This window comes from Mytilus californianus, unplaced genomic scaffold (genome assembly GCF_021869535.1).
Source record: "Mytilus californianus isolate M0D057914Y unplaced genomic scaffold, xbMytCali1.0.p SCAF_4, whole genome shotgun sequence".
Lineage (NCBI taxonomy): Eukaryota > Metazoa > Mollusca > Bivalvia > Mytilida > Mytilidae > Mytilus > Mytilus californianus.
Window position 1 is genome coordinate 39,976,250 of NW_026262690.1, and position 25,324 is coordinate 40,001,573.

A 25,324-nucleotide genomic window follows, 5' to 3' on the forward strand; every position below is an offset into this window, starting at 1 on the left:
TTATTTCAAGTTTTCAAGTTTTCATTTTAATACATTTTATATTCAATATATCTTCAATAACTCAACAATAATGTGGTAAAAGAAATATATATAAAGTTATATATATATGCAATTATATCCTCAGAAAATAACTTAAATTCCACAAACATGTACAAGTACACAATACAATTACAGAGCAATGCTTGGAATCCACATCAAGTATGTAATTGACATCATTCTATGTTGGATTCATCTGTTATCCTTTTGAAAAACACAAATTTCCTACTGTTGATCTCAGCTGTTATCTATTTCCTTTAATTGTTTTTCAATATCTAATTTTCTAGCCTGTAATGTCTGTATTCTAGATCTGTTTGTTTCTAGTCTGTTTTCTAATGCTTGTATTAAAGGTCCACTCATTACTTCAGTTATATGACACAATGATTTGGTATAAACTGTAAATATAAAATGGTACTGATTCTCAATATAAGTTATGTCAATGGATTTACAAAAATGTATGGTTAAATAAACAAGAACAATGTTATTTTTATGTCCTGTCTATGACAGTTAGGGCATTATGTTTTCTGGTCTGTGTGTCTGTCCATGTGTTACTCTGTCCAATATCAGGTTAACATCTTGTGTTACGGTAATTTACCATGAAGCTGTCGTCACATCAACTTGAAACTAAGTACACATGTTCACTATGATGAGAACTTTTTAAAAATAAATACCAGTTTCGGGGTTTGATCTAGATTTTGCAGTTCATTGAATATGGAAATGTGATAGTGCAAGAAATACATGGTGTCCTATGGAATTATATGTAATCTGTTTTTATATACTGTTGAATTTTATTATTTCTCCACCATTTAAACATAAAAAAAAATGAATTATTTGCTCTCAGATACTCAAAATTCCAAAAATAACAAAGGAGAGCTGGAATTCATTCAACGATTTTTTTAAAACTATACATTTTTTATCATTAAAAGATGTCAAACATATCAGCCTTCAACTCTCATTTTTGAATTTTATTTTCAATGAAGCAATTAATTTCAGATTTTTTTTTAAAAGAAAAGTTTAGAAAAACTCCAGAAAAAACATTTATTGATTTCAATTGGGCCATAAATCTTTCATTTTATAATACACTATGAAGTGTTGGCAAAGATCTTATCTGTTCCATTGTTTTACTAATAGGGGTCATTTTCTAGTACATTTCAAAGGAAGATTACAGTGCACTAATTGCTTTAGTAAAAGATTTCACTACCTGATACATTATGAAGTTTTGTAATGAGATCCAAGTCTGTTCCATCTGTTGTTTTACTGAAAGCCTCCTTTTCCTCTTGACACAGTATCCTTGGTAACTGTACTAAGGAATCCATACATGCTCTACCAATTCCTTTACTTGGTTCAATATAAAATGGTACTTCTTTTCTTACATACCTATAATTTCAGATAAAAATGGTTATTTTTGAAATATCAAGAAGAGATTTTATATGAATTTATAGGGTTAAATATACTTACCATGAATTTACATTTATATTATATAGAATATGTTTGCCTTCATAACATGTTCTCATCGCAATTAACTAGGTGATTAAAAACACATCCATGAGATGTACTCACCTATGTCATAACTTACCTGTGTACACATACAGTAACTTCAGTTTTAATTCATCATTTAATTGAATAATTACAATAGACTATTTTCATATTACCGACTTTTGACTCCGGATTATATAATTTCTGGACTGGTTACCTTGGACATCATGGCACTCGGTCAAGTAAGAGCAACCAAAATAAGTAAAATCAAACATATAATCAGTGTAATTTGAGGGGAAAGTTTATTGTTTTCCGATGATTTTGTAGTGAAAAAAAAATGTTAAGCAGGTAATTTTCCCCAAAAATTATACCGATTGAACACTTGGTTTTACTTCTTTAGCTTAAAAATATTGCTCTTACTTGGTACCATGATGTCCAAGGTAACCAGTTGACAAATTATATAATCCGGAGTCAAAAGTCGGTAATATGAAAATAGTCTATTGTGTGAACAAAAACTGAATTTATTCTAGGGGCGGTGGTGGATTGTGGTAAGTATATTTAACCCTATAAATTCATATAAAATCTCTTCTTGAGATTTCAAAAATAACCATTTTATATGAATTTGGTTAAATATACTTACCATGAATTTACATTTATATTATATAGAATATTCACTGATTACCAAGCAGTGTCTCATCTTGGTGGAGGATAAATTCTCTCACACATATACAATTTACAACATATAAAAACTATGTCAAAATTGTTAAAAATATAACTCCACTAAATTTTGTAAATACTGTAATTAGTAAAAACTTAAAATTACAAAATTTACATTTATTACACAATAAAGCTATGTTGTATGACTATTAATCTATCAACAAAAACTCCCAAAGGGTGACTGGGGAATAGAAGTATGGTCACCATTGGTCTTCCTCCGACCGGCAGTAAAACCCTCGCCAAAGTGGGGCGTCCGTTTGGCTGTGCGGGATGTACACATTTGCAGCCACGTCCGGTCAGAATGGAGATGTTAAATCTGATGCCTCGTGTAAAGAGAGTGCCACACTCTTTGCACGTTAAGAACCCTTGCAATAACTCTTTGAAGGGTCCATAGGTGACCTGTTGCAAGGCTAAATTTCTGTCCCTATCCAAGATACCCTCATTTCCCGTGGCAATCCAAATTTCTCCGACCTTAATCCCGGACGCCTCTATTACAGAACCTACCTATTGTATGTATTGTTAATTTGTTCTCGTCCTGAATATGCATGAAATATTTGCCACTGGACGTTAAGCAACCAACAATCAAACTATCAACCAAACTTTATGGCAAAACTCTGCAGATTGCATAAATAAAACTATGCAAATATAGCCTTGGATAAATAATCTGCAGAATAGAAATTATTTTATTAAAGCTCCTTCATTATGAGCCAAATTTGTTGTAATATTGCAACAGTAAATGTGCATTTATATTTAATTTGTCATGTGAATAGTTTGTTCTTATTGCTTGTACAAATCTACAAGAACTAAACAAACCTTATCTGATTTAGAAGCATTAGTTTTCTAAACTTATTTGAAAACATTTAGCTCCTCGCTAAATTTTCTTTGTTTTCTCTATAGTTTAATATAATAACAGAGAATATATGATTGGTGATCATCAACTTTTGAAAACCTGATCATTATCAATATCTTTCAAAATACAGCCTTTTCAGCTGAATTGTCAATGAATTATAATCAATTCAAATATACTTTGTAAATCACTTGTGTTCTAAACAGTTCTAACAAAAAACTGTAATAAAGACTCAAACAAAAGTTGTTTCATGATTTTACTAAATATGGATCAACCTATAGAATTTTTGGAAATAATAGTCTCTTTGTGTACTTATCCTTCTAGATGTACTACTCTTACTAAAGTTTAACAGATCTAGAATGAAATTCTTTTTGTCAAGAGAAGTCATGCACTTTACAGTTGACATGACAATTTTCCTATTCAACTAAATTTTAAAGTTTGATTAAAATAATAAGCATTGTGTGTAAGTCTCATAACATTTGGTTGAGGCTAACTTAAGTAGAGAACAGAAACTAAAAATTCAGCAATTTTTCTATTTGTAAACATGCATAACTCTAGAACGGTTGTGTATAAGTTTTATAACATTTGGTTGAGACAAACTAAAGTTAGAGAACGGAAACGAAAAATTCAGCAATTTTTATGTTTATAAAGGGACATAACTCAAGAATGGTAAAAGTGTTGCCACCAAATTTCATACTTAATCTGTATTATGTAGTAATAAGCATTGTGTATAAGTTTCATAACATTTGGTTGAGGCAAACTAAAATTAGAAAACGGAAACAAAAAATTTGTACTTGATCTTAGTTTTGTGGTAATGAATATTGTGTATAGGTTTCATAATGTTTGGTTGGGGCAAACTTAAGTTACAGAATAGAAACTAAAAATTTTGCAATCTTTCAATTTATAAAGGGGCATAACTCAATAATGATTAAAGTGACACTACCCAAATTCAACTTGATCTGTGTTTTATAAGTGGAAGTCAAAATTAAAACATTGCATTGTATAAAGCATTGATTGTAGTTGATTAAACTATAATCATGAACAAAGGAAGATAAACTCAAATTTTAAAAATTACTTGATATTTAGAAGAAAATAAAAATTTTGCAATTTTTCCATTTCTAAAGGGGCATAACTCTAGAATGGTTAAAGTGACGCCACCAAAATTCAAACTTGATCTGTGTTTTGTGGTAATAAGCATTGTGTATAAGTTTCATAACATTTGGTTGAGACAAACTAAAATTAGAGAACAGAAACGAAAAATTCAGCAATTTTTCCATTTGTAAAGGGGCATAACTCTAGAACGGTATAAGTGCACCACCAAAATTCAAACTTGATCTGTGTTTTGTGGTAATTAGCATTGTGTATAAGTTTTATAACATTTGGTTGAGGCAAACTAAAGTTAGAGAACGGATACGATAAATTCAGCAATTTTCCATTTGTAAAGGGGCATAACTCTAGAACGTTAAAAGTGACGCCACCAAATTTCAAACTTGATCTGTGTTTTGTGGTAATAAGCATTGTGTATAAGTTTTATAACATTTGGTTGAGGCAAACTAAAGTTAGAGAACGGAAACCAATTTTGGGACGTACGTACGTACGTACATTCGTTCGTACGTACAGACGGACAAGGGTAAAACTTAATGCCCCCTCCGCTACGGCGGGGGGCATAAAAATTCAATGAGAGTGGTAGAACCTTTGAATACAATGTCTACCAGTCCACCCATGAACAAACATTATCTTTGAATTTCGTACTAGATTACTAGTGTAAAATTAAAGAAATGTACAAATCAGTGGATATATTTAAGTATACATGTTTTCCAATTGTTACTCATTAATACTTTTATAGAGCATTTGGATGTTGATCTACATGTACAAACCAAAATCTTTTGTCCTCAATAAGCCAAAAAGAGTGACTGACGGATGATTTTCCCAAACTATGAAAAATCTTTCTATTAATGATGTTTTAAAATCACACAATGGTATTCTGTCTAAAAATGTGAACCTTTAGGAGACAATTTGTTCTGAATTATAAATTTCCATGCACAGTTCCAAATTAAAAGAAACAAAAATTTGACATATTAAACAACACTTGAACTGTTGCTCTTGACAATTGTTTTTATTTGTTTCAGAAATTATTTCACAATCAGAAATACATTTTGTACTAACATGCAACTTGTCAATTATAGTTCTCTATTTAAAGAAAACAAACGTGTGACATTATAAAAAAACACTTGTACTAATTTGCATTAAGTGTTTTTAATTGTTTCAGAAATGGTTTCACAATCAGAAATACTCATTTCATTTCTCTCTCAGTTCATCTTATCTGAATTCTATACATTCTGATATGGTTCCCTATATACCCACCAAAACACTTTTGGTAGTATGTTTGTGACTTCAACACTGTCATTAGATTAAACTAAAAATCACTCAGAAAATTTTTGCATTTGTCCAAATTGACATAAGATTTGACAAAGCAAAGCAATTGGATTGTATATAATCACATCTTTCAAAACAATATGAAATTCAAAATTTAAAGTACTGTTAATAAACACATTTCAATTTTGTCTAATATATTCTTGCATAAGAGACTAACTCTATGCTAGGTATTTAATATTATTCCTGCAATGCATTAAAAGAATTATGAAATGTTGTTGAACAATTGTCTAATCATTATGAAAATTGAATTGTGAATACCCTCAATTGTGGGGATAAATCACACCCAATCTATTTGAAAAACTGTCCTATATGTAGATAAGTCACAACTTGACTTTGACAAGACTAGTATTTTTGTACTCTTTGTTAGTAATAAACAAAAATAAAAATAAACAGTGACATTTTTAGATTTAGATAATTATAAATGTCTTGCACTAACCATGGAATTATTATATTGCATTTTACTTCCACTAACAGACTATTGAATGTTATTTGCTAACTATTAATCAGTCATTTAAATAAACTGCTTTTCTTGTGTTTTTTGCTCTTAGACAAACTGCTTCTACAGATGCTAAAATTTGAGCACAAATTGAAATATATATCTTTCTTGGAAAATGTAGTCAAAAAGACCTCTTCTTTTTTCTGCGTCTTGTAAAGACTAGCTAAAATGAAGATTATAAAGAGATGTATTGGATAGTTCCTTGCTAAATCTTGCAAAACTACTTCAATCTCCACGTCCATGGCATGTCTAGCATTTTTAATGAATCTTGCATCAACAATGCTTTTTCTGTATTCATTTTCTAATCTTTTACTAATTATAATTAATTCGTGCAAAATCTGTATGATATGCCTTTATTCTAAATTCTCAAAACATAAATAGTATACTAATTTTGTTTTTACATATCAGTACCTTTGAGTCATATATAGTTCAACTTTCTGATTCAATATAAACTCAAGGAAAAAAACTTGTAGCAGTTAGATTAGCTGTTTCAACGACCATCTCTCATTAAGATTGAAAACAGATCCAATGAATCTGTTATAGCAGTTTTGGCTCTTTAAAGCAGACAGCTAATATTAATCTTGTCCAACTTGTTGTCTTTGCTTTGAAAACTAAAGACGCAAAGCCTATTTTACTATATTTTTGAGAACTTCCAACAATCTCTTCCTTTCAGAATTGGAAGATATATGTATTATTTGTCAGTGATTCTCATATCAGTGAGGATAAAATATACCCTAGTCTTATGTTACCACCATTTAGTGTACTTAATGCAAAATAGCATATAAGTACATATCATATATGTCATATATATTGGCAATGTACACTTTGATTTATGTAATCAAAATTCAAAGCCATTTTGTGAATCGAGTCTTTTTGAAATGCACCATAATGGCATCCCCTAAATTCTTCTTAACCGGAGAAACAAACTAATGTTTACTTAAAAACATATAAAAGTTTTTGTTTCATTAATGCAGAAAAACATCCAATTGGTCATAGCAGTGCATACTGATAATAGCAATGTTCTTCTTGTCAGTAATAAACTGACCTTGAAAATAAACTAGAGGCTCTCAAGAGCCTGTGTCGCTCACCTGTATTTACGGATGCTTTGGAAATCATGTAAAATAAGGTTAAATCATAATTAATAGTATTAGATATTAGATATTATAATGATGTCTAAGATAATAACAAAAAACTGCAAAATTTTTGTAAAATTACTAACTCAGGGGCAGCAACCTAACAACGGGTTGTCGGATTCGTCTGAAAATTTCAGGGCAGATAAATCTAAATCTGATGAACATTTTTGCCACCTGTCAGATTTGCTCTAAATGCTTTAGTTTCAGAGATATAAACCAAAAACTGCATTTTACCCCTATGTTCTATTTTTAACCAAGTCGGCCATGATGGTTGGAAGGCGGGGTCATCGGACAAATTTTTTAAACGAGATACCCTAATAATGATTATGGCCAAGTATGGTTAAATTTGTCTCAGTAGTTTCAGAGAAGAAGATTTTTGAGAAGATTACAAAAATTTACGAAAAATTGTTAAAAATTGACTATTAAGGGCAATAACTCCTAAAGGGGTAGACTGACAATTTTGGTCATGACAACTTATTTGTAGATCTTACTTTGCTGAACATTATTGCTGTTTACAGTTTATCTCTATCTATAATAATATTCAAGATAATAACCAATAAAATGCTCCGCAGGGCGCAGCTTGATACGACCGCAGAGGTCGAACCCTGAACAGTTGGGGCAAGTATGGACACAACATTCAAGCTTGATACAGCTCTGAATTTGGATTGTGATTAAATATTTGACACAGCATAGGTTTCTGACACAGAATGAATGTGGTCTAAGAACTTAAAAATTTTAAATTGGACATTCACCTATTATGGTCCAATATCCAAAATCTAAATACATGGTTAGATTCAGCATATCAAAGAACCCCAAGAATTCAATTTTTGATGAAATCAAACAAAGTTTAATTTTGGACCCTTTTGACCTCAATGTGGACAAAGTTGATAATGGGGCCCAAAAATCAAAAATCTAAATACATGGTTAGATTCAGCATATCAAAGAACCCCATATATTCAATTTTTGTTGAAATCAAACAAAGTTTAATTTTGGACCCCGATTTGGACCAACTTGAAAACTGGGCCCATAATCAAAAATCTAAATACATGTTTAGATTCAGCATATCAAAGAACCCTAAAAATTCAATTTTTGTTAAAATCAAACTAAGTTTAATTTTGGACCCTTTGGACCTTAATGTAGACCAATTTGAAAACGGAACCAAAAATTAAGAATCTAAATACACGGTTAGATTCGGCATATCAAAGAACCCCAATAATTAAATTTTTGATGAAATCAAACAAAGTTAAATTTTGGACCCTTTGGACCTCAATGTGGACCAATTTAAAAACGGGGCACAAAATCCAAAAACTTAATACACGGTTAGATTCAGCATATTAAAGAAATCCAAGAATTCAAGAATAAAACCCCATTGAAATTGGTCAAGAAATAAGCAATTTATACAAAGTATCTTCTTTTGCACAATACTGTGCAATTGAATATTTCTTGCTATTGCGCAATACTGTACAATTGACAATTTCTTGCTATTGCGCAATATTGTGCTATTGGATATTTCTTGCTATTGCGCAATACTGTGCAATTGTAGATTTCTTGCTATTGCGCAATACTGTGCAATTGAAGATTTCTTGCTATTGTGCAATACTGTGCAATTGAAAATTTCTTGCTATTGCACAATACTTATTATATAATAATTTACACATCCTGTTTGGTGTGTATCTCCTACCATATCATTATTATTTGATTTTAAATATAAATCAGAAATAACCAACTTAAAATGGAAAATTTTAAAAGAAAAAAAAAAGGAAAAAAAGAAAAAAAAAGAAAAAATCCCCCCCCCCCAAATTTTTTGAACCCCTTATGATTCATCACCCCCCAAACTCAATCCCAGCCTTCCCTTTGTGGTATGGTACCTTGCAGTACAATTTCAGAGAGATCCATACACTTGAACACAAGTTATTGTCTGGAAACTAGAAAAAATGCTTATTTTTGGCCCCTTTTTGGCCCCCAATTCCTAAACGTTTCGGGCAATTACCCCCAAACTCAATTCCAGCTTTCCCTTTGTGATATGGAACCTTGTAGTACAATTTCAGAAATATCCAAACACTTACACACAAGTTATTGTCATGAAACTAGAAAAATGCTTGTTTTTTGCCCCTTTTTTGGCCCCTAATTCCTAAAATTTTGAGGCAATTACCCCCAAAATCAATTACAGCCTTCCCTTTGTGATATGGAACCTTGTGGTACAATGTCAGAGAGATCCATACACTTACACACAAGTTATTGTCTGGAAGTTACAAAAATGCTTATTTTTGGCCCCTAATTCCTTAACTGTTGGTACCATAACCCCCAAAATCAATCCCAACCTTCCTTTCGTGGTCTTGAACCTTATGGTAAAATTTCATGGAGATCCATTGACTTAAACTAAAGTTAGAGTGCGAAAACCAATGTGTCTTCGGACGACGCCAGACGACGACGACGACGACGACGACGCCAACGTCATACCAATATATGACCAAAAAATTTTTAATTTTTGCGGTCGTATAAAAACTGCAAAATTTCCTTAAAATTACCAATTCAGGGGCAGCAACCCAACAACAGGTTGTCAGATTTGTCTGAAAATTTCAGGGCAGATAGATCTTGACCTGATAATCAGTTTTACCCTATGTCAGATTTACTCTAAATGCTTTGTTTTCAGAGATATAAGCCAAAATCTACATTTTACCCCTATGTTCTATTTTTAGCCATGGCGGCCATCTTGATTGGGTCATCGGACAAATTTTTTAAACTAGATACCCTAATGATGATTGTGGCCAAGTTTGGTTAAATTTGGCCCAGTGGTTTCAGAGGAGAAGATTTTTGTAAGAAGCTAACGACGACGAGGAAGCCGACGGACGACCGACGCCAAGTGATGAGAAAAGCTCACTTGGCCCTTCGGGCCAGGTGAGCTCAAAAATGATAATATGATATGAGTTGTCACAAGTTATCAACAGGTTTTAGAACTGTGTTCTAGTCTCACTGCCTCAGCATATCAGTAGTTTCTTTAACTTCTGTAGGAGAAAAAGTTATATGCAAAGAAAAATCTACAGCAATTTCCTGCTCAGAGAAAATATTTCAGGTCTCTTAGAACTTTCTGTCCTCTAAAAAATCTGGACATAATAATAAATTTTGTGTATTGACATGTTTAAACTACATACACATTTGTATTACAGTAAGGACTAAAGAACTCTGTACTGTTTCAAATCTTGACCATTTCTAAACACACTTTCAATATATTATTAATATAATACACAGATAAATTATGACGTAGGTGAGTACATCTCATGGATGTATTTATTATCACCTAGTTAATTGCGATGAGAACATGTTATGAAGGCAAACATATTCTATATAATATAAATGTAAATTCATGGTAAGTATATTGAACCAAATTCATATAAAATCATTATTGTGTTTATATATATGTTACTACAGTAATTAATGTATTTTCAAAATTTTATGCAAAGAAAGTGTCATGATGAATATAATGATACTTATAAACTGTTAACACAGAGATAGGCCTCACCTTTTTATTATTTAAATAGTAAAATGCAAATGTCAAAATTAGAATAGCAATGCCTCAACATGCAAGTTATGCAAAATATTCAAAGTCAATGAAACATGACTGAATGTAAAGGACCAAACAATCTCCATGGAAATGACATGTGCCAATGCTTATACAACTACATACCAAATATCATAAGTGGTTCCCATTAAACTGACAAACTGACCTAATCATAAACTTTAACATGTAAACCAAGCAAAAGTTTCAAAGTCAGTAGACCATGACTGAGGGATTGGGGCCAAATAATCTTGGAATTGCTACCCAGTTGAAGGCCATCAACCCAGAGATGTTGAATGTACACTGCATAGCACATCAACTAGCTCTTGCCTCTGGTCAAGCCAGTTCCAAAATCCAGTACCTCAAGAAGTTTAAGGATATCATGAGACAGCTTTTCTACTTCTACCAGAATTCAGCTGTCCGAATGCATGGATTAAAAGAGATAGAGGTATATATCTTTAAATTTCTTATAATTTTAATTTACAAATAAACTTATAAATTTGAACAATTATAAATACTTCTCACATTTTTTGGTCAAAATAATATAAAGATTTAATAATACATATTTCTCACATTCATTTGTCAAATAAAGTAATTGTGTCACAAAATGTCTCATTCATATTTATGAAATTAATTTTCTTTTTTCATTACAGAACATCCTTGGTGACCCAGTTGTTAAACTGAAGGATATTTGTGACACCAGATGGCTCTCCCACCTGAACTCAGTTGAAGCAGTCAAGCGTTGCCACCCAGCACTCATTGCCAGTCTTGAGAGGGAAGTCTCTGAGCGTACAGATGCTACAGCAGCTGGACTAGCCCTGTTTGTGAAGTCTCCATTCTTCCTGTGTGCCATTGCCATGTTACTGGATACCCTACCACACCTGAACCGCCTGTCCAAACTCTTCCAGAAAACATCTATAGACTTCAGTATGGTAGACACACTTGTTTCTTCAACTCAGTTGGTACTAACCAACCTACTTGACAACCCAGGACCCAACACAAAAGACATTGCAACATACTTCAATAGCCTAGAGGAGTATGGTGTACAGTACAAGCAGACAGAAATTGACAGATTCCAGGAGCAAGTCTACCAACCCTTCATCAACAATGTTATCAGCAACCTTCATGACAGATTTCCCGACACCAGACTTGCTTGACCAGAAAGATCCATCCACCAATGAGTACTTGCAGTTTCAGAAGTTGAAGGTATTATCTCTTTCTAATTTAATATTGGTGCAACATATTAATTTTGTTCAAATTGTATGCAGATGCTATAAATTATTAAATATTTACAGTTACTTGGAGGTTCCTAATGACAACTATGACACAATTTTTTATATGTAACAAGCAATAACTTTTAATTTCTTTGTGATATTTATTTATTAATTTTTATATTTATCTGTTTCAGCAACTAGCCAAGCAATTCCCATCAGTTGGAACCTCTGATACTGCTGAAGAAGAATTTACCTCACTAAGATACATCATTGCCTCCAAGATGAAAGACCAGACAACCAGACAGGTTTTAGAAAAGATAGCAAAGATGACTGACCTCTACCCAGTACTCAGTAAATATTGCCAGATTGCTTAAGTAGTGCCAGTGTCCACTGCAGACTGTGAAAGAACCTTCAGCACCCTGAACAGAGTAAAGAGTATCTTGAGAAACAGACTCGGCCAACACATTCTGAACTGCAGTCTTCACGCTGAGTGGCAGCCCAGGCAGCCCAGGCTTGTAATATTGCTCTCGGGCCTGTAAAAATCATATCTACAAGCCAACAGAATCTAACTAAAAATTTTCAAAAATTGAGCTCCGGGCCTGTAGATTTAGCAGTTCATCGTGAAGACTGGAACTGCCTGATGACCATCTCCACAGAGGGACCTTCTTTACAGAACTTTGATTTCCAAGCCTGTGTAACATTATTTGCACAAAAGAAGAAGAGAAAACTTAACCTTTAGTTATAGACATTAGTGCTTTTGAAATCTTGTGCTTTTAAATTGAGTATTGTGTATTTTGATGCTTGTTTTTGTTAATATATTCTATTATTAAAGAATTTAGAACTTACAAATTGTTATTTTATTCTTAATATAGACATATAGACACATCTGCAACCATATAACATATATACTACTACATTACAAAAAGAAAAGACAACTCATCGCGCCGCGGCGAATGACAATGAAAAAAAACCTGATTTTTTTTTACGCCAAATGTGATGCTATCCAAAATTTCTGGGGAGAACACTGATTGGAAATGAGATAAGCCAATGATAATACAACTGCATGCCAAATATCATTGACCTACCACTAGTGGTTTCCCATAAACTGACCTAATCACAAACTAATACATGTAAACTAAGCAAAAGTTTCAAAGTCAATAGACCATGACTGATGGGATGGGGCTAAATAATCTCTATGGAAATGAGATATGCCAATGCTAATATAACTGCATACCAAATACCATTGACCTACCACTAGTGGTTCCCCATACACTGACCTAATCACAAACTAATACATGTAAACTAAGCAAAAGTTTAAAGGTTAATAGACAATGACTGAGGGGGGCGGGGCCAAATAATCTCCATGGAAATAAGATGTGCCAATACTTATACAACTGCATAACCAAATACCGATGCCCTACCACTATTGGTTTCCCATAAACTGATCTAATCACAAACTAATACATTGTTGATGCCTCGCAGACGCCATCAAAGCCGCCATCGGAAACAGCATATACCTATTTCTCAATATGTCAAGGCGAGAAAAAATCAAACCTTTTATGAATTTGATGGAATATGGTACAAAAAGTAAATGTATTGCATATATTAAAATTTTACATCATTTTCAGTTGTTTTAAAGAGATTGAAATCTAAATTAAGTAATTATATTTCAATACATACTGAGGAGGATAGTCTTCCATAGCTTGATTGATAGATTGAAAGCATGTCACTTCTATTCTGTTTAACTGTAAGGGAAAAAATTATTATAATTCATTTTATTATGTTTGTATCTAGCTAACTAAGTAATTTCCAATGATTGTCTTTCAATCATTATCTAATTTATAGAACTAACTTGTCTTTCGATATAAATTATTGAGTTATCTCCCATGCATGTGATTCTAATTAGTAACAAGAATGTGTCCATAGTACACAGACGCCCCACTCGCACTATCATTTTCTATGTTCAGTGGACCGTGAAATTGGGGTCAAAACTCTAATTTGGCATTAAAATTAGAAAGATCATATCATAGGGAACATGTGTACTATGTTTGAAGTTGATTGGACTTCAACTTAATTCATCAAAAACTACCTTGACCAAAAACATTAACCAGCCCACTCGCACTATCATTTTCTTTGTTCAGTGGACCGTGAAATTGGGGTCAAAACTCTAATTTGGCATTAAAATTAGAAAGATCATATCATAGGGAACATGTGTACTAAGTTTCAAGTTGATTGGACTTCAACTTCATCAAAAACTACCTTGACCAAAAAATTTAACCTGAAGCGGGACAGACGGACGGACAAAGGGACGGATGAATGAATGGACAAACAGACTGAAAAACATAATGCCCCTAGGTGGGGCATAAAAAAGAAGGTATTTGGCTTACTGAATTACCCCCTTGAGTATTGATTTTGTTGTAAATAAATGTTTTATAGTTGTTCTCATTATTTTGATATGTAAGTAATTCATTGAGTTTCCTTCTGTAATTCAAGTTTTTGAAAATGGGTAGCTGAATTAGCTCGTTTGATTGTGGTTATCATTATCCTATATTCACATGTTTCGTGAGTTATTTTTTAAAATATTTTTTTGTTTTAAAACTTAGGGTCATTTCTTTGAGAACTTCAAAAGGCTTTATATAAGTTTTTGTTTTATGGAGACATAATAGCATTCACAGAGAATAATGGGTTTTCATGTCAGATGAATGCCTTTATCCCAAGCAGAATAACAAGATACAATGCAATGAAACACACAATTAACATTATAATTTGGTTTAAATTGGTTTCCCTTGACATTGATTATCTAATGATTTAAACAAACACATATTTTTCTAAATTTTGTAAAAATATGTCATATTGATAATGAAAGATAACATTTTTTTTTCGTAAACAAAAGATAAATAGCAAAAAAATGAATCTTATCGAAATAAACAAAATACTGTAGACAGGGTTTTTTGATTAATTGTTTGGTGAAAAATACAACTGGAAATAACTTTAAGTTAATTTTGAATTACCGGTATTTTGAATCATATATACACAGGGAAAAACATTCATCAATTATGCTATAAACCACTCACTGTAGATTTCTGAGTTATCCCCATGACCATTTTTCTCCTTTTCAAACTTATGTATGTTGTTACTAAGCTAACTTCCAAGATAATATCCATGTAGTTGTAGTAATTTAAAGTCTATATGCATAGCTTAAACAGTTATCTCCTCTTATTTAACACTTAAATGTTAGGATACTGAGTTAACTTCCAGGTGAACTCCTGGGCCTTGGGTCATAAAACTTTACTCAGTACTCCGAGTATAAAATTTGTGCTCGTAACACCAAATCCAGTATTTTGATTGTTTGATTCTGACTCTGAGTCTGATAATTGTGCTCGAAAGTTTTATGACTGCAAGTCCTGATCTTAGTTTTGCATGTAGATAACTGCAGCAACTTGTCACTTTGTGGTCGTGTAAATTCATGATAATACAATCTGAAAAAAATGTTTCCTTTAAATTCACTTACTTTTGTAGATTTATCTTCATTGAATACTGAAAATATAAGTCCAACGAAACCTTCATCCATCATTTGATACATAGCTTGTGTTTGTACATCTACAAAATAAACAAATGTAAAAATATATGTGTTGCCTACGTAATTTACTGTAAAATATCCATAAATCAAGGAATCTAATTTTAAAATTTAGATTTTTAAAGCTTTAATATCAGTATTTTCATCATCAAGATATCATTTACCAACTGATAAAAGAATAAAACCCCATAACTCGGAAACGTAAAATAAAAAATTTATAAAAAACGAAAGGGAGCTCACGTCAAGAGATATAAACAATTCACCAAAGTTTTATGCAAATTGGTTGAAGTGTTTTTGAGTTATTGTCCAACATGTGGACGCGGGACGGACAACGGAATACCATAATACGTCCCGTAAACGGGCATATAAAAATAAGTTGTAAATCAAATATGTATGAAATATACTTATTACAAGACTGTATAGTTAAAGCAAGTACTTATATTTAGAATGAAATTGTCATCACCAAATTAAGTTAAACATTCGTACACAGAGAAATGTTACAATAAGAAACCAACCTTACATTGTACAATACTTATATAAAAATAAAAAGATGTGGTATGATTGCCAATGAGACAACTCTCAACAAGAGACAAAATGACATAGAAGTTAACAACTAAAGGTCACTGTAGTGTATAGCCTTCAACAATGAGCAAAACCCATACCACATAATCAACTATAAAAGGCCCCAAAATGACAAATGTACAACAATACAAACGAGAAAACTAACAGCCTGATTTATGTACAAAATAATGAACGAAAAACAAATATATGATATACCGCAACAAACGACAATCATTGAACTAAGGGCTCCTGACTTGGGACAGGCACATACAGAATGCGGCAGGGTTAAACTAGTTTGAAGGCGCTAACCCTCCCCTTACCTGGGACAGTGGTGTAAAAGTACAACATATCTTTGTTTTGATTTCTTTCAATCATGTACAAAACTACTCATCAAAATAAAATTAAGTTTTTGAGATTCCTGATTCCAAGTTCTTCCCATGTGTTGCCAAGACATCATTGTCTTATGTGCTAAGGTGATAAATGTATATCTATAGACCACAGAGATAAATGAAATACTCAGGTTAAAATAATTCTTACCAACATGTGACGGCCACACAGTAATATGTGGATGTGAATGGTACCAGCCTAGTACTCTCATTGGTCTACACAGTTCTTTTGCCATTCTCTAAAATCATAAATTTATCTAGTATATATATATTCATTGTGGTTTTTTTTTCATTCTCTCAGTCTACAAAATTTTGACTTTGAGTGTTCAATAAATTTATAACTCATTTTTCAAACTTTCCCTGGCAACTTTGCAATAAAGGTTCTTAATTTCATTAAAGTTGGGAAATAAAATTCTTTTTTTCTACCTACTGGTATAATTTTGCAAGCTATTATTTTCCAGAAAAAGCAAAGCTACAGTTTTTCAATATTTAAACAAGCATTGCCTGAAGTCTAGAATTCATTTCAATCCCTTAACCTGACTGGAAATCCTGATTTGGTACTGACACAATATTGTGAGGTTTAAACAGCTTTTTTGTTCCCAAACATCTACTCCCCTAACTAGACCATATTTTTTACAAATTTTAACCCACAAGTACTATATACAAAAATAAAAGCTACCAGGAAAATGACTGCTAAGGTCAAGTATTCAATATTGGCAAACATTATTCACATCCTTGTTTTGCCCATACTTTTCTGAAGTACTTACACAGCTTAATACAAACCATATAGCTTACCAGTTTGTTTGAACCAACAATAGATAGGCTATTTTCCAAACAACATGACAAGTCCACTGAACATGCTGAATGGGTATTTTAGATATAATTACTATTATTCAATGAATTTTACCTGCATAATGTAATTTATTTTATTCAAATGCATATCATTTTATGTATACAGTAATTATTTTAATAACTAACATTTAAATAATAACAGCTATTATGAGGCATTATAATACTATAATTCAAACTGTATATTGGATGTATGTATATCAGAAAGCATTAGTTTGTGTGTACATATGTTGAAAATTGTGCCCACTGTAGAAAAGTGGGTAACTCATGCTAACTGTACCTCTGCCTTAGTTGAAGCATCTGATAACTGTTCTGGTGATATTTCTACTCTGTCTGCCTGTTTATCTGATCTCTGTAGCATGATAACTGCTGAGATGTGAGATATACGATTCTCATCAATCTAGGAAAAGAAGAACAAAGTAGAAATTATTTTCCGTAAGTTTATGGATTAAACAAGAAATGATTGTAACAGGATGCTGTTACGAAGTCTCCCAAACGAAGCTCCCATAATTCGTAATTCCCAGGGTCGCCTGACATTGGGCAACGTCCAGTGAAAATTGGTTTGGTCCAGTAAAGTTATATGCATTAGTGATGCCTAGGGACTAACCCTGTATATCATTCAAATCATCTTGGCATGACAAACCAGAATATATATGGTTTAGGGGTGAGGATCTCGACCATTTACAAGATACTAGAACATTGGGGGTGGGGGGAACCCCTGGGGACTGACCCTATACGTCATTCAAATGTTCGTTACATGACGAACAGGAATATATATGGTTTAGGGGTGGGGATCTCAACCATTTACAAGATATTAAAACATTGGGGGTGGGGGAAACCCCTGGGGACTGACCGTATATGTCATTCAAATGTTCGAGACATGACAAATAGGAATATATATGGTTAAGGGGTGGGGATCTCAACCATTTACAAGATATTAGAACTTTCTCAAATGGCAGGGGGTCAGGATGACCCCTAAGGACTAACCCTGTATATCATTCAAACCATCTTAGCATGACAAACCAGAATATATATGGTTTAGGGGTGGGGATCTTGACCACTTACAAGATATTAGAACTTTCTTAAATGGCAGGAGGTGGGGGTGACCCCTGGGGACTAACCCTGTATGTCATTTGATGTGCTTTATCATAACAAACCAGAATATATATGGTTTAGGGGTGGGGATCTCGACCATTTACAAGATATTAGAACTTTCTCAAATGGCAGGGGGTCGGGATGACCCCTGGGGACTAACCCTGTATATCATTCAAACCATCTTAGCATGACAAACCAGAATATATATGGTTTAGGGGTGGGGATCTTGACCACTTGCCAGATATTAGAACTTTCTTAAATGGCATGGGGTGGGGGTGACCCCTAGGGACTAACCCTGTATTACATTTGATGTGCTTTATCATGACAAACCAGAATATATATGGTTTAGGGGTGGGGATCTCGACCATTTACAAGATATTAGAACTTTCTCAAATGGCAGGGGGTCGGGATGATCCCTGGGGACTAACCCTGTATATCATTCAAACCATATTAGCATGACAACCCAAAATATATATGGTTTAGGGGTGGGGATCTTGACCACTTGCCAGATATTAGAACTTTCTTAAATGGCATGGGGTGGGGGTGACCCCTAGGGACTAACCCTGTATTACATTTGATGTGCTTTATCATGACAAACCAGAATATATATGGTTTAGGGGTGGGGATCTCGACCATTTACAAGATATTAGAACTTTCTCAAATGGCAGGGGGTCGGGATGACCCCTTTGGACTAACCCTGTATATCATTCAAACCATATTAGCATGACAACCCAAAATATATATGGTTTAGGGGTGGGGATCTTGACCACTTACAAGGTATTAGAACTTTCTTAAATGGCAGGGGGTGGGGGTGACCCCTGGGAACTAACCCTGTATTTCATTTAATGGGCTTTATCATTTAGAACATTTTCAATTAAAAAGATTGTGTTTATCAATTTATAATCATTTGAAAATTTAAAAAAATAAAATCCCATAGGGTTTTATAGTAAAACCCTCTTTTCTTTTTGCCCCTCAAAGTACCCCTTTATAAACCCCATTGCACAAACAAAACCCTGATTGCACCACTAGACATGTTAGTCTAACATATTGTGAAACCCTAAGTTAATCTGACAAGTGGTTTTGGAGAACGGGTGCGGACAAGTTCAAATTTAAAAGAGGCGGAAGAAGAAGAAGAATAATAATAATAATAAGAACTGAGCAAAAACAATAAGTCTTCCCAAACTTCGTTTGGGAGACTTAATAAGAAAGATTAAGAACTGGTCAATGGTGCAACCATCAAATGTGAAGGTGTAAAGTTATCATGGAGATATTTAATGCAATCATTATTTCATACTCTGTTTCATATACAGTTTTCAAATGAGTATTGAAAAAGAACTAATATACTGTAAAGATATACATATATTCATTAGACCATTTTTACTACATTTGTACTATTAGTAGAACAAAAATTCTATTTACACATATATGTTGCAACTGCTTAAGTTATGAAAGAAAAAATAATCCATTGTAATCCATCCTAAAATACTAAATAAAATGGGTTATTATACTTCACACTAAAATACCAGATTTTTATTGGCTAATAGGAGGGAGACATTCTACTTTATCTTACCTCCTATACATTTCTAGGAATATGATTGGTTAAAAGCAACTGCATGGAGACCGTGTATATTTCATATGGGGTAAGTAGGCAAGGTTTATTTCAATACACGGTTAGTAGTGGTGTTACGTCCCTTTGTAAAAACAACACAGTGTTGAGGAAAAATCTGGAAAGTTTCAACAGACGAAGAAATTGATGATGAATGATTGAAATAAATTCATAAAGCACATTACAAGCTAACAAGTTGTTATTGTTCTTAATATTGAATTCTTGATCACTTTGATATGCCACTAGTCTAAATACCACATGTTAAGATAGTCAGTAAGATAACTTTGTTACACAGTTTGCTAGTGACCTAATATGATTTATATTGTATTAGTTCACTAGCACATTATGTAACTAATATTATCCCATGGTTTGTATTCTATTACCCTTTACAGAGGTGCTTGATCATTTTTGTGGCATTATTAAATATGGGTGGTTGTTATGTACATGACATCATAGCTGATTACTTTCAATTCAAATTTAAATGACAGTAATAGCAGAACATTCTGTATGATGAATTAAGTAACTCATAGCTGAGATGGTGATAGAGCAGATTGTTACTCTCGAAAAATCATTGTCAACCTAGGCTTTGCCTAAGTTAACAATGTTTAATCTTGGTAGAAATGTGCTCTATCACCCTCACAGCTATGTGTCATCAATATATTACCTCTTTGACTGGATGGGTAATAAATTAAATACAAAACACCTTCATGAGCCAAAAAAGTCCCATAAACCAATGTTGGTACAAAGTTTAAGGATTTACAAGAAATATAGTATGAAAATTGAAATAGATCTGTATAGTACGAAATGACATAGAAATGTATGCAGTTGGCCCATATGATAACAAATGGTCTTTGTTCATGGTAAGGAATGGTTAATTTATGGTATGAAATGGTAATTTGGGGTATGAACTGGTAATATTTGGTACAAAAAAATGACTAGCTTTGTTACCAAAAATTTTTTTTTTTTACATTATAAATTTATGTCCCATTTAGGCTATTATATATATGTACCAAATGGGTTATTATATATAAGAATAAGAAGATGTGGTATGAATGCCAATGAGACAACTCTCCACAAGAGACCAAATGACTTAGAAATTTACAACTATAGCTCTCCGTAAGGCCTTCAACAATGAGTAAAACCCATACCGCATAGTCAGCTATTAAAGGCCCCTAAAGGACACATGTAAAACAATTCAAACGAGAAAACTAGGGGCCTGATTTATGTACAAAATAATGAACGAAAAACAAATATGATATACAGCTACAAACGACAACCACTGAATTGCACAAATGATTCCCTCAGTAATATAAATCAAAATAATTTCATTAATTCAATTATAGAAAATAAGTAATACTGTTTTCCATGGGTAGCTGTCATCTTTATAAATATCAGGAAGAAACAACTCTCTCAAAATTGATGAATTGCTAAACTCAGTGGTCAGCCCAATCTAAATTAAAATCCATAGAATTTTTTTATAATTTGTCAATATGTAGTTTATATCATGCCTTTTTCAAAAGTATAATAAAAGTATTGGTCACAGGGCTTTTTTTTTCACACTACAGTCACGCTACAGGATGTGCAAAATTGTCAGATTTTGTATAGGTTATGCATGGAAAACCTAATTTTGTGTGATAAAAAAGAAAACTACACCATAGAATTTAAAGATAAAATATGAGAAGATAGCTCTATTAATATGATTTCAGATAAGAAAAAGAAAAAATGGGGTCACCTGACTCGTTTTCTTGCTACATAAAAAAATAGGTAAATTCACAAAATATTCTATTATAATAGTTACTTTATCTGAATTATCACCCCTTATGTGGCAAAGTTGAAAAAAATATTAATCAAACAAAAATATTCTGTTTTTTCTGTAAAATACAGCCGTAAATATGATAAAAAACACATATTTTTCTATATTAACATGAAAAGTCTTAAATATGAATTACATACTACTCTCGAAATTTGCACATTTCATTAAAGATCTAGACCGATTGTTATCTGCTATTTCAAAATCCAAGATGGAGGAAGACACCCCAGCTTAATGATCGTGCAAGACCCTCATTTGGTAGTCAAAGTCGTTAAAAACTCCCCTCGTTTGATTGTTAGCTACCTTAGCTCTTGAACATGTTGAACAGATAAACAATAACATCTTTATTTTTCAATGCAAAGTGTGTAATACCTAAGACAGTCAATCAATATGGTCCTTGTTTAAAACATTCTACATACATGTATCTGCACACTAGAATTATGCTTGAAAAGAGAATGGAAACAGGGAGTGTGGCAAAGAGACAACAGCCCAACCAAAGCCAAAGAGCAGAAAACAAACAAACCAATGGGTCTTCAATGCATCAAGAAAATCCAGCACCAAAAGGTGGGCTTCAGGCTCAGCTGGCCCTTTATAATGCTGTTTTTTTTCGTGCCTGTTCTGTTAGATAAGATATGGGGCTGATTTTGAATGCCTTTGTATTAAACGAATTTTAACAGTTTTGTTTGTACAATGTAAGCTTATCAAGTCTTTGATGGTACGAGGAAAGAAGCTGTATTTTGTAAGTTTTTGATGTTTGAAGTAAATCACTGGATACTAACATGACTAACGTCACAGTACCCAAATTGCGCCCTTTTAGCAAAAAGTGTACCGGAAATCTTAAAAGTTTTTTTAGAGACTAAACCATTTGTATTTTTATGATTTGACATTCAGTCAGGGGTACTACTTGTACAAGTAATCTTTATTTACTTGAAGAAGTAAATAATAATATACTTATATAAATAAATTTTGTTATGTTCATTTTTTCTTATAATGTTTGAATAATCTCCCCTATATTTTCTAAAAAATTTACTTTTACATGTATAAGTAATTTTTTTTTACAATCCCTAAAATTCTCAAGTTTTGAGATGTAACAACATGCCTGTAACAATTTTTCTCAGGATAGCTCATAATTTTTATTAGAGATGTTTCATCTCAATAATTCAACAAAGAAACTAATTGCGCAAAGATCTTGTAATTGTGCAAGGCCTTCAAAAATTGCCCCTTGGGGGCTTGTAAATGAGCAGGGTTCTGAAGATAACAGACAAATGAGATTTTCATAACTAAGCCAATAAAATAATTTACCTATACTGTATACAATAAATAAAAAACACTTTTATAAGTATCTTATAAATTTACTTATATAAGTATATTAATATTTACTTCTTGAAATCTTCAAGTAAATAAAAATTACTTCTTCTTCTTCTTTATGTACAGAAAACCATCAACATTTTGAAGATTACTTTCCGGCGCATGCCTGAGTGAGGTTGCTTTAAAGTTAATTTCAATTTTTCTTTTATTTATAAACTTTACGATTTTTATTTAACTTTTAATTTTTACATTTTTTATATATTTTTTTTCATGTTAAGATAAAAACAATAGGCACATTTAATTTAAGTGAGAAAATGTTTTAAAGAGGACTTCATGAGCAAGTGCATCCTTAAAGTTGTCTGTAGAGGTTTGGTTTGAAATTTCAGTTGGTAATTTATTCCAATCTTTAATTGTTTGGCTGACTAATGAGAATTTAAAACTTTCTTTGTTGCAATGGAGTTGTCTGCATATGTTTTTTGATGGGTAGATCTTGTTTTGGACTGGCTTTTTATAAGAATATCCTGCGATGGTATTGCAATTTCATTGTTTATAACTTTGTGGAACATTTGAAGTCTGGTTTTTAGCCTGCGTTCTTGTAGGGTTTGCCAGTTTAGATTTTGAAGCATTTCAGATACACTGCTGGTGTTGTGAAATCTGTTGCAAGTATATTGTGCAGCTCTTCTTTGCACTTGTTCCAGTCTGTATATGTTTTCTGAAGTGTGTGCATCCCAAACTGTGCAGCAATATTCTAATTTTGGTCTTACGTACTATAGTTTGATATGCTCTTTCCTTTGCTAATTTTGAACTAATTTTTAGATTTCGTCTGACGAATGATAAAGATTGATTTGCTTTTGCTGCTGATTGTTGTATATGTTTGTTCCATTTAAGATCTGAAGAGATTGTAAAATATATACTTGTAAAAGTAGTACCCCTGACTGACATCAAGCACGTCTTTCAACATAGCTAAATATATTTAAATGCACACAAAACATTCACAGTATACATCAACAGATGGTGTATAATTCACTGGAGAAATTAAATTCACTGAAACGTCGCCATGCGACGTCCACAAAAAAGTCTACTTTTAAAAATGAGTAATTAAAATATGTTAAAAATGAATAGTAAGCATGACTATTGTCAAATTATGAAATTGTTCCAAATGTTTGGAGAAATAAAGCAAAACATCAGTTATTCGAATTTTATGGATGTTAATTACCTCGCCTATCAATAATCCCATTACTTCCTCTCGTTCTGTTGACAAAGCATGTGTCAAACAAACCATGTACGCATCCGACTCTAGGCAAACACATTTTATAACCATTTTCAACAAATTCTCAATTATTCAACAGTGAATCTCTTGCATTGGTTTTCAGGTAGATCTGTACATTTCGAACCTTCAAAAGAAAAGAATAATCAGAAGTTAAAAAGGTTGTAAAATAATATATATAATATTAAGAAACTCACTTAAAGTAGGTATACCTGATAATGTGTCCAAATACACCTTATCGCTATTCCCGACCCGAGAATCAGTCCCGCTCGAACTTTTGACGTCACACAACAATCCAGGACAGGATTTTGAAAATAAATAACTCAGCCTTGATAATCACAAAAATAAATGGTTTGTTCTGTGGTAGTTTGAAAATAAATTACCTGACTTGCAATGTATTGAAAATAAATAACTCAGCAGGTCCAGAGACATATAATACAATATATGTCTCTGGCAGGTCTAATCGAAAGTATGATATGGCACCAGATTCTTCATAAATTCATCTTTTTTCCAAAAAAAATTCGAGAAACACTTCCCATATCTTTTAAATTAATAATAAAAGTATAAATATTATTTAAATATACTTGCTGTGACCTATAATGGTTTACTTTTATAAATTTTGACTTAGATGGAGAGTTGTCTCATTGGCATTCATACCACATCTTCTTATATCTATTGAAATGTCAGAAAATTGGTTTCATTTAACTTGAGGTTAATTGTCTCAGGAACACTTACCCAACTTCTATTAAATCAGGGCCGTAACTACATTGAGACAAATGCCTCATGTAGGAAATTTCAAAACCAAACGCTTGTCTCCATATCAAATTGTGTTCACCGTGAGTGCCTTGCAAGAAGCAAGTTCTGTTCTCCCTCAGACATAGCCCCTGACTTTTCGGGATCAATGTTTCTTATTTATTTGTCTTTTGTTCATTGATTGCCCTTCTGTATTCTGTT

At 32.5% G+C, this 25,324-nt stretch overlaps 2 protein-coding genes across 3 annotated transcripts in view; one reads left to right on the plus strand and one right to left on the minus strand.

The window, feature by feature from the left end:
* Positions 1 to 24,676, minus strand: LOC127738012 (lys-63-specific deubiquitinase BRCC36-like). Its single transcript, XM_052249021.1, has 8 exons — positions 24,583 to 24,676; positions 24,320 to 24,497; positions 17,565 to 17,684; positions 16,587 to 16,674; positions 15,423 to 15,511; positions 13,592 to 13,656; positions 1,238 to 1,413; positions 1 to 431 (listed from the first exon to the last, which is right to left on the minus strand). The coding sequence occupies exons 2-8, from the start codon at positions 24,422 to 24,424 to the stop codon at positions 274 to 276; spliced, it is 801 nt and encodes a 266-aa protein (XP_052104981.1). The 5' UTR covers positions 24,425 to 24,497; positions 24,583 to 24,676; the 3' UTR covers positions 1 to 273.
* LOC127738008 (uncharacterized) overlaps positions 24,476 to 25,324 on the plus strand; it is a 24,181-nt gene continuing 23,332 nt past the window's right edge. The window contains exon 1 of one of the 2 annotated variants that reach the window (XM_052249016.1): positions 24,476 to 24,531. The gene's annotated coding sequence lies outside the window, so the exon portion shown is untranslated. The other variant, XM_052249017.1, reaches the window with a different exon arrangement.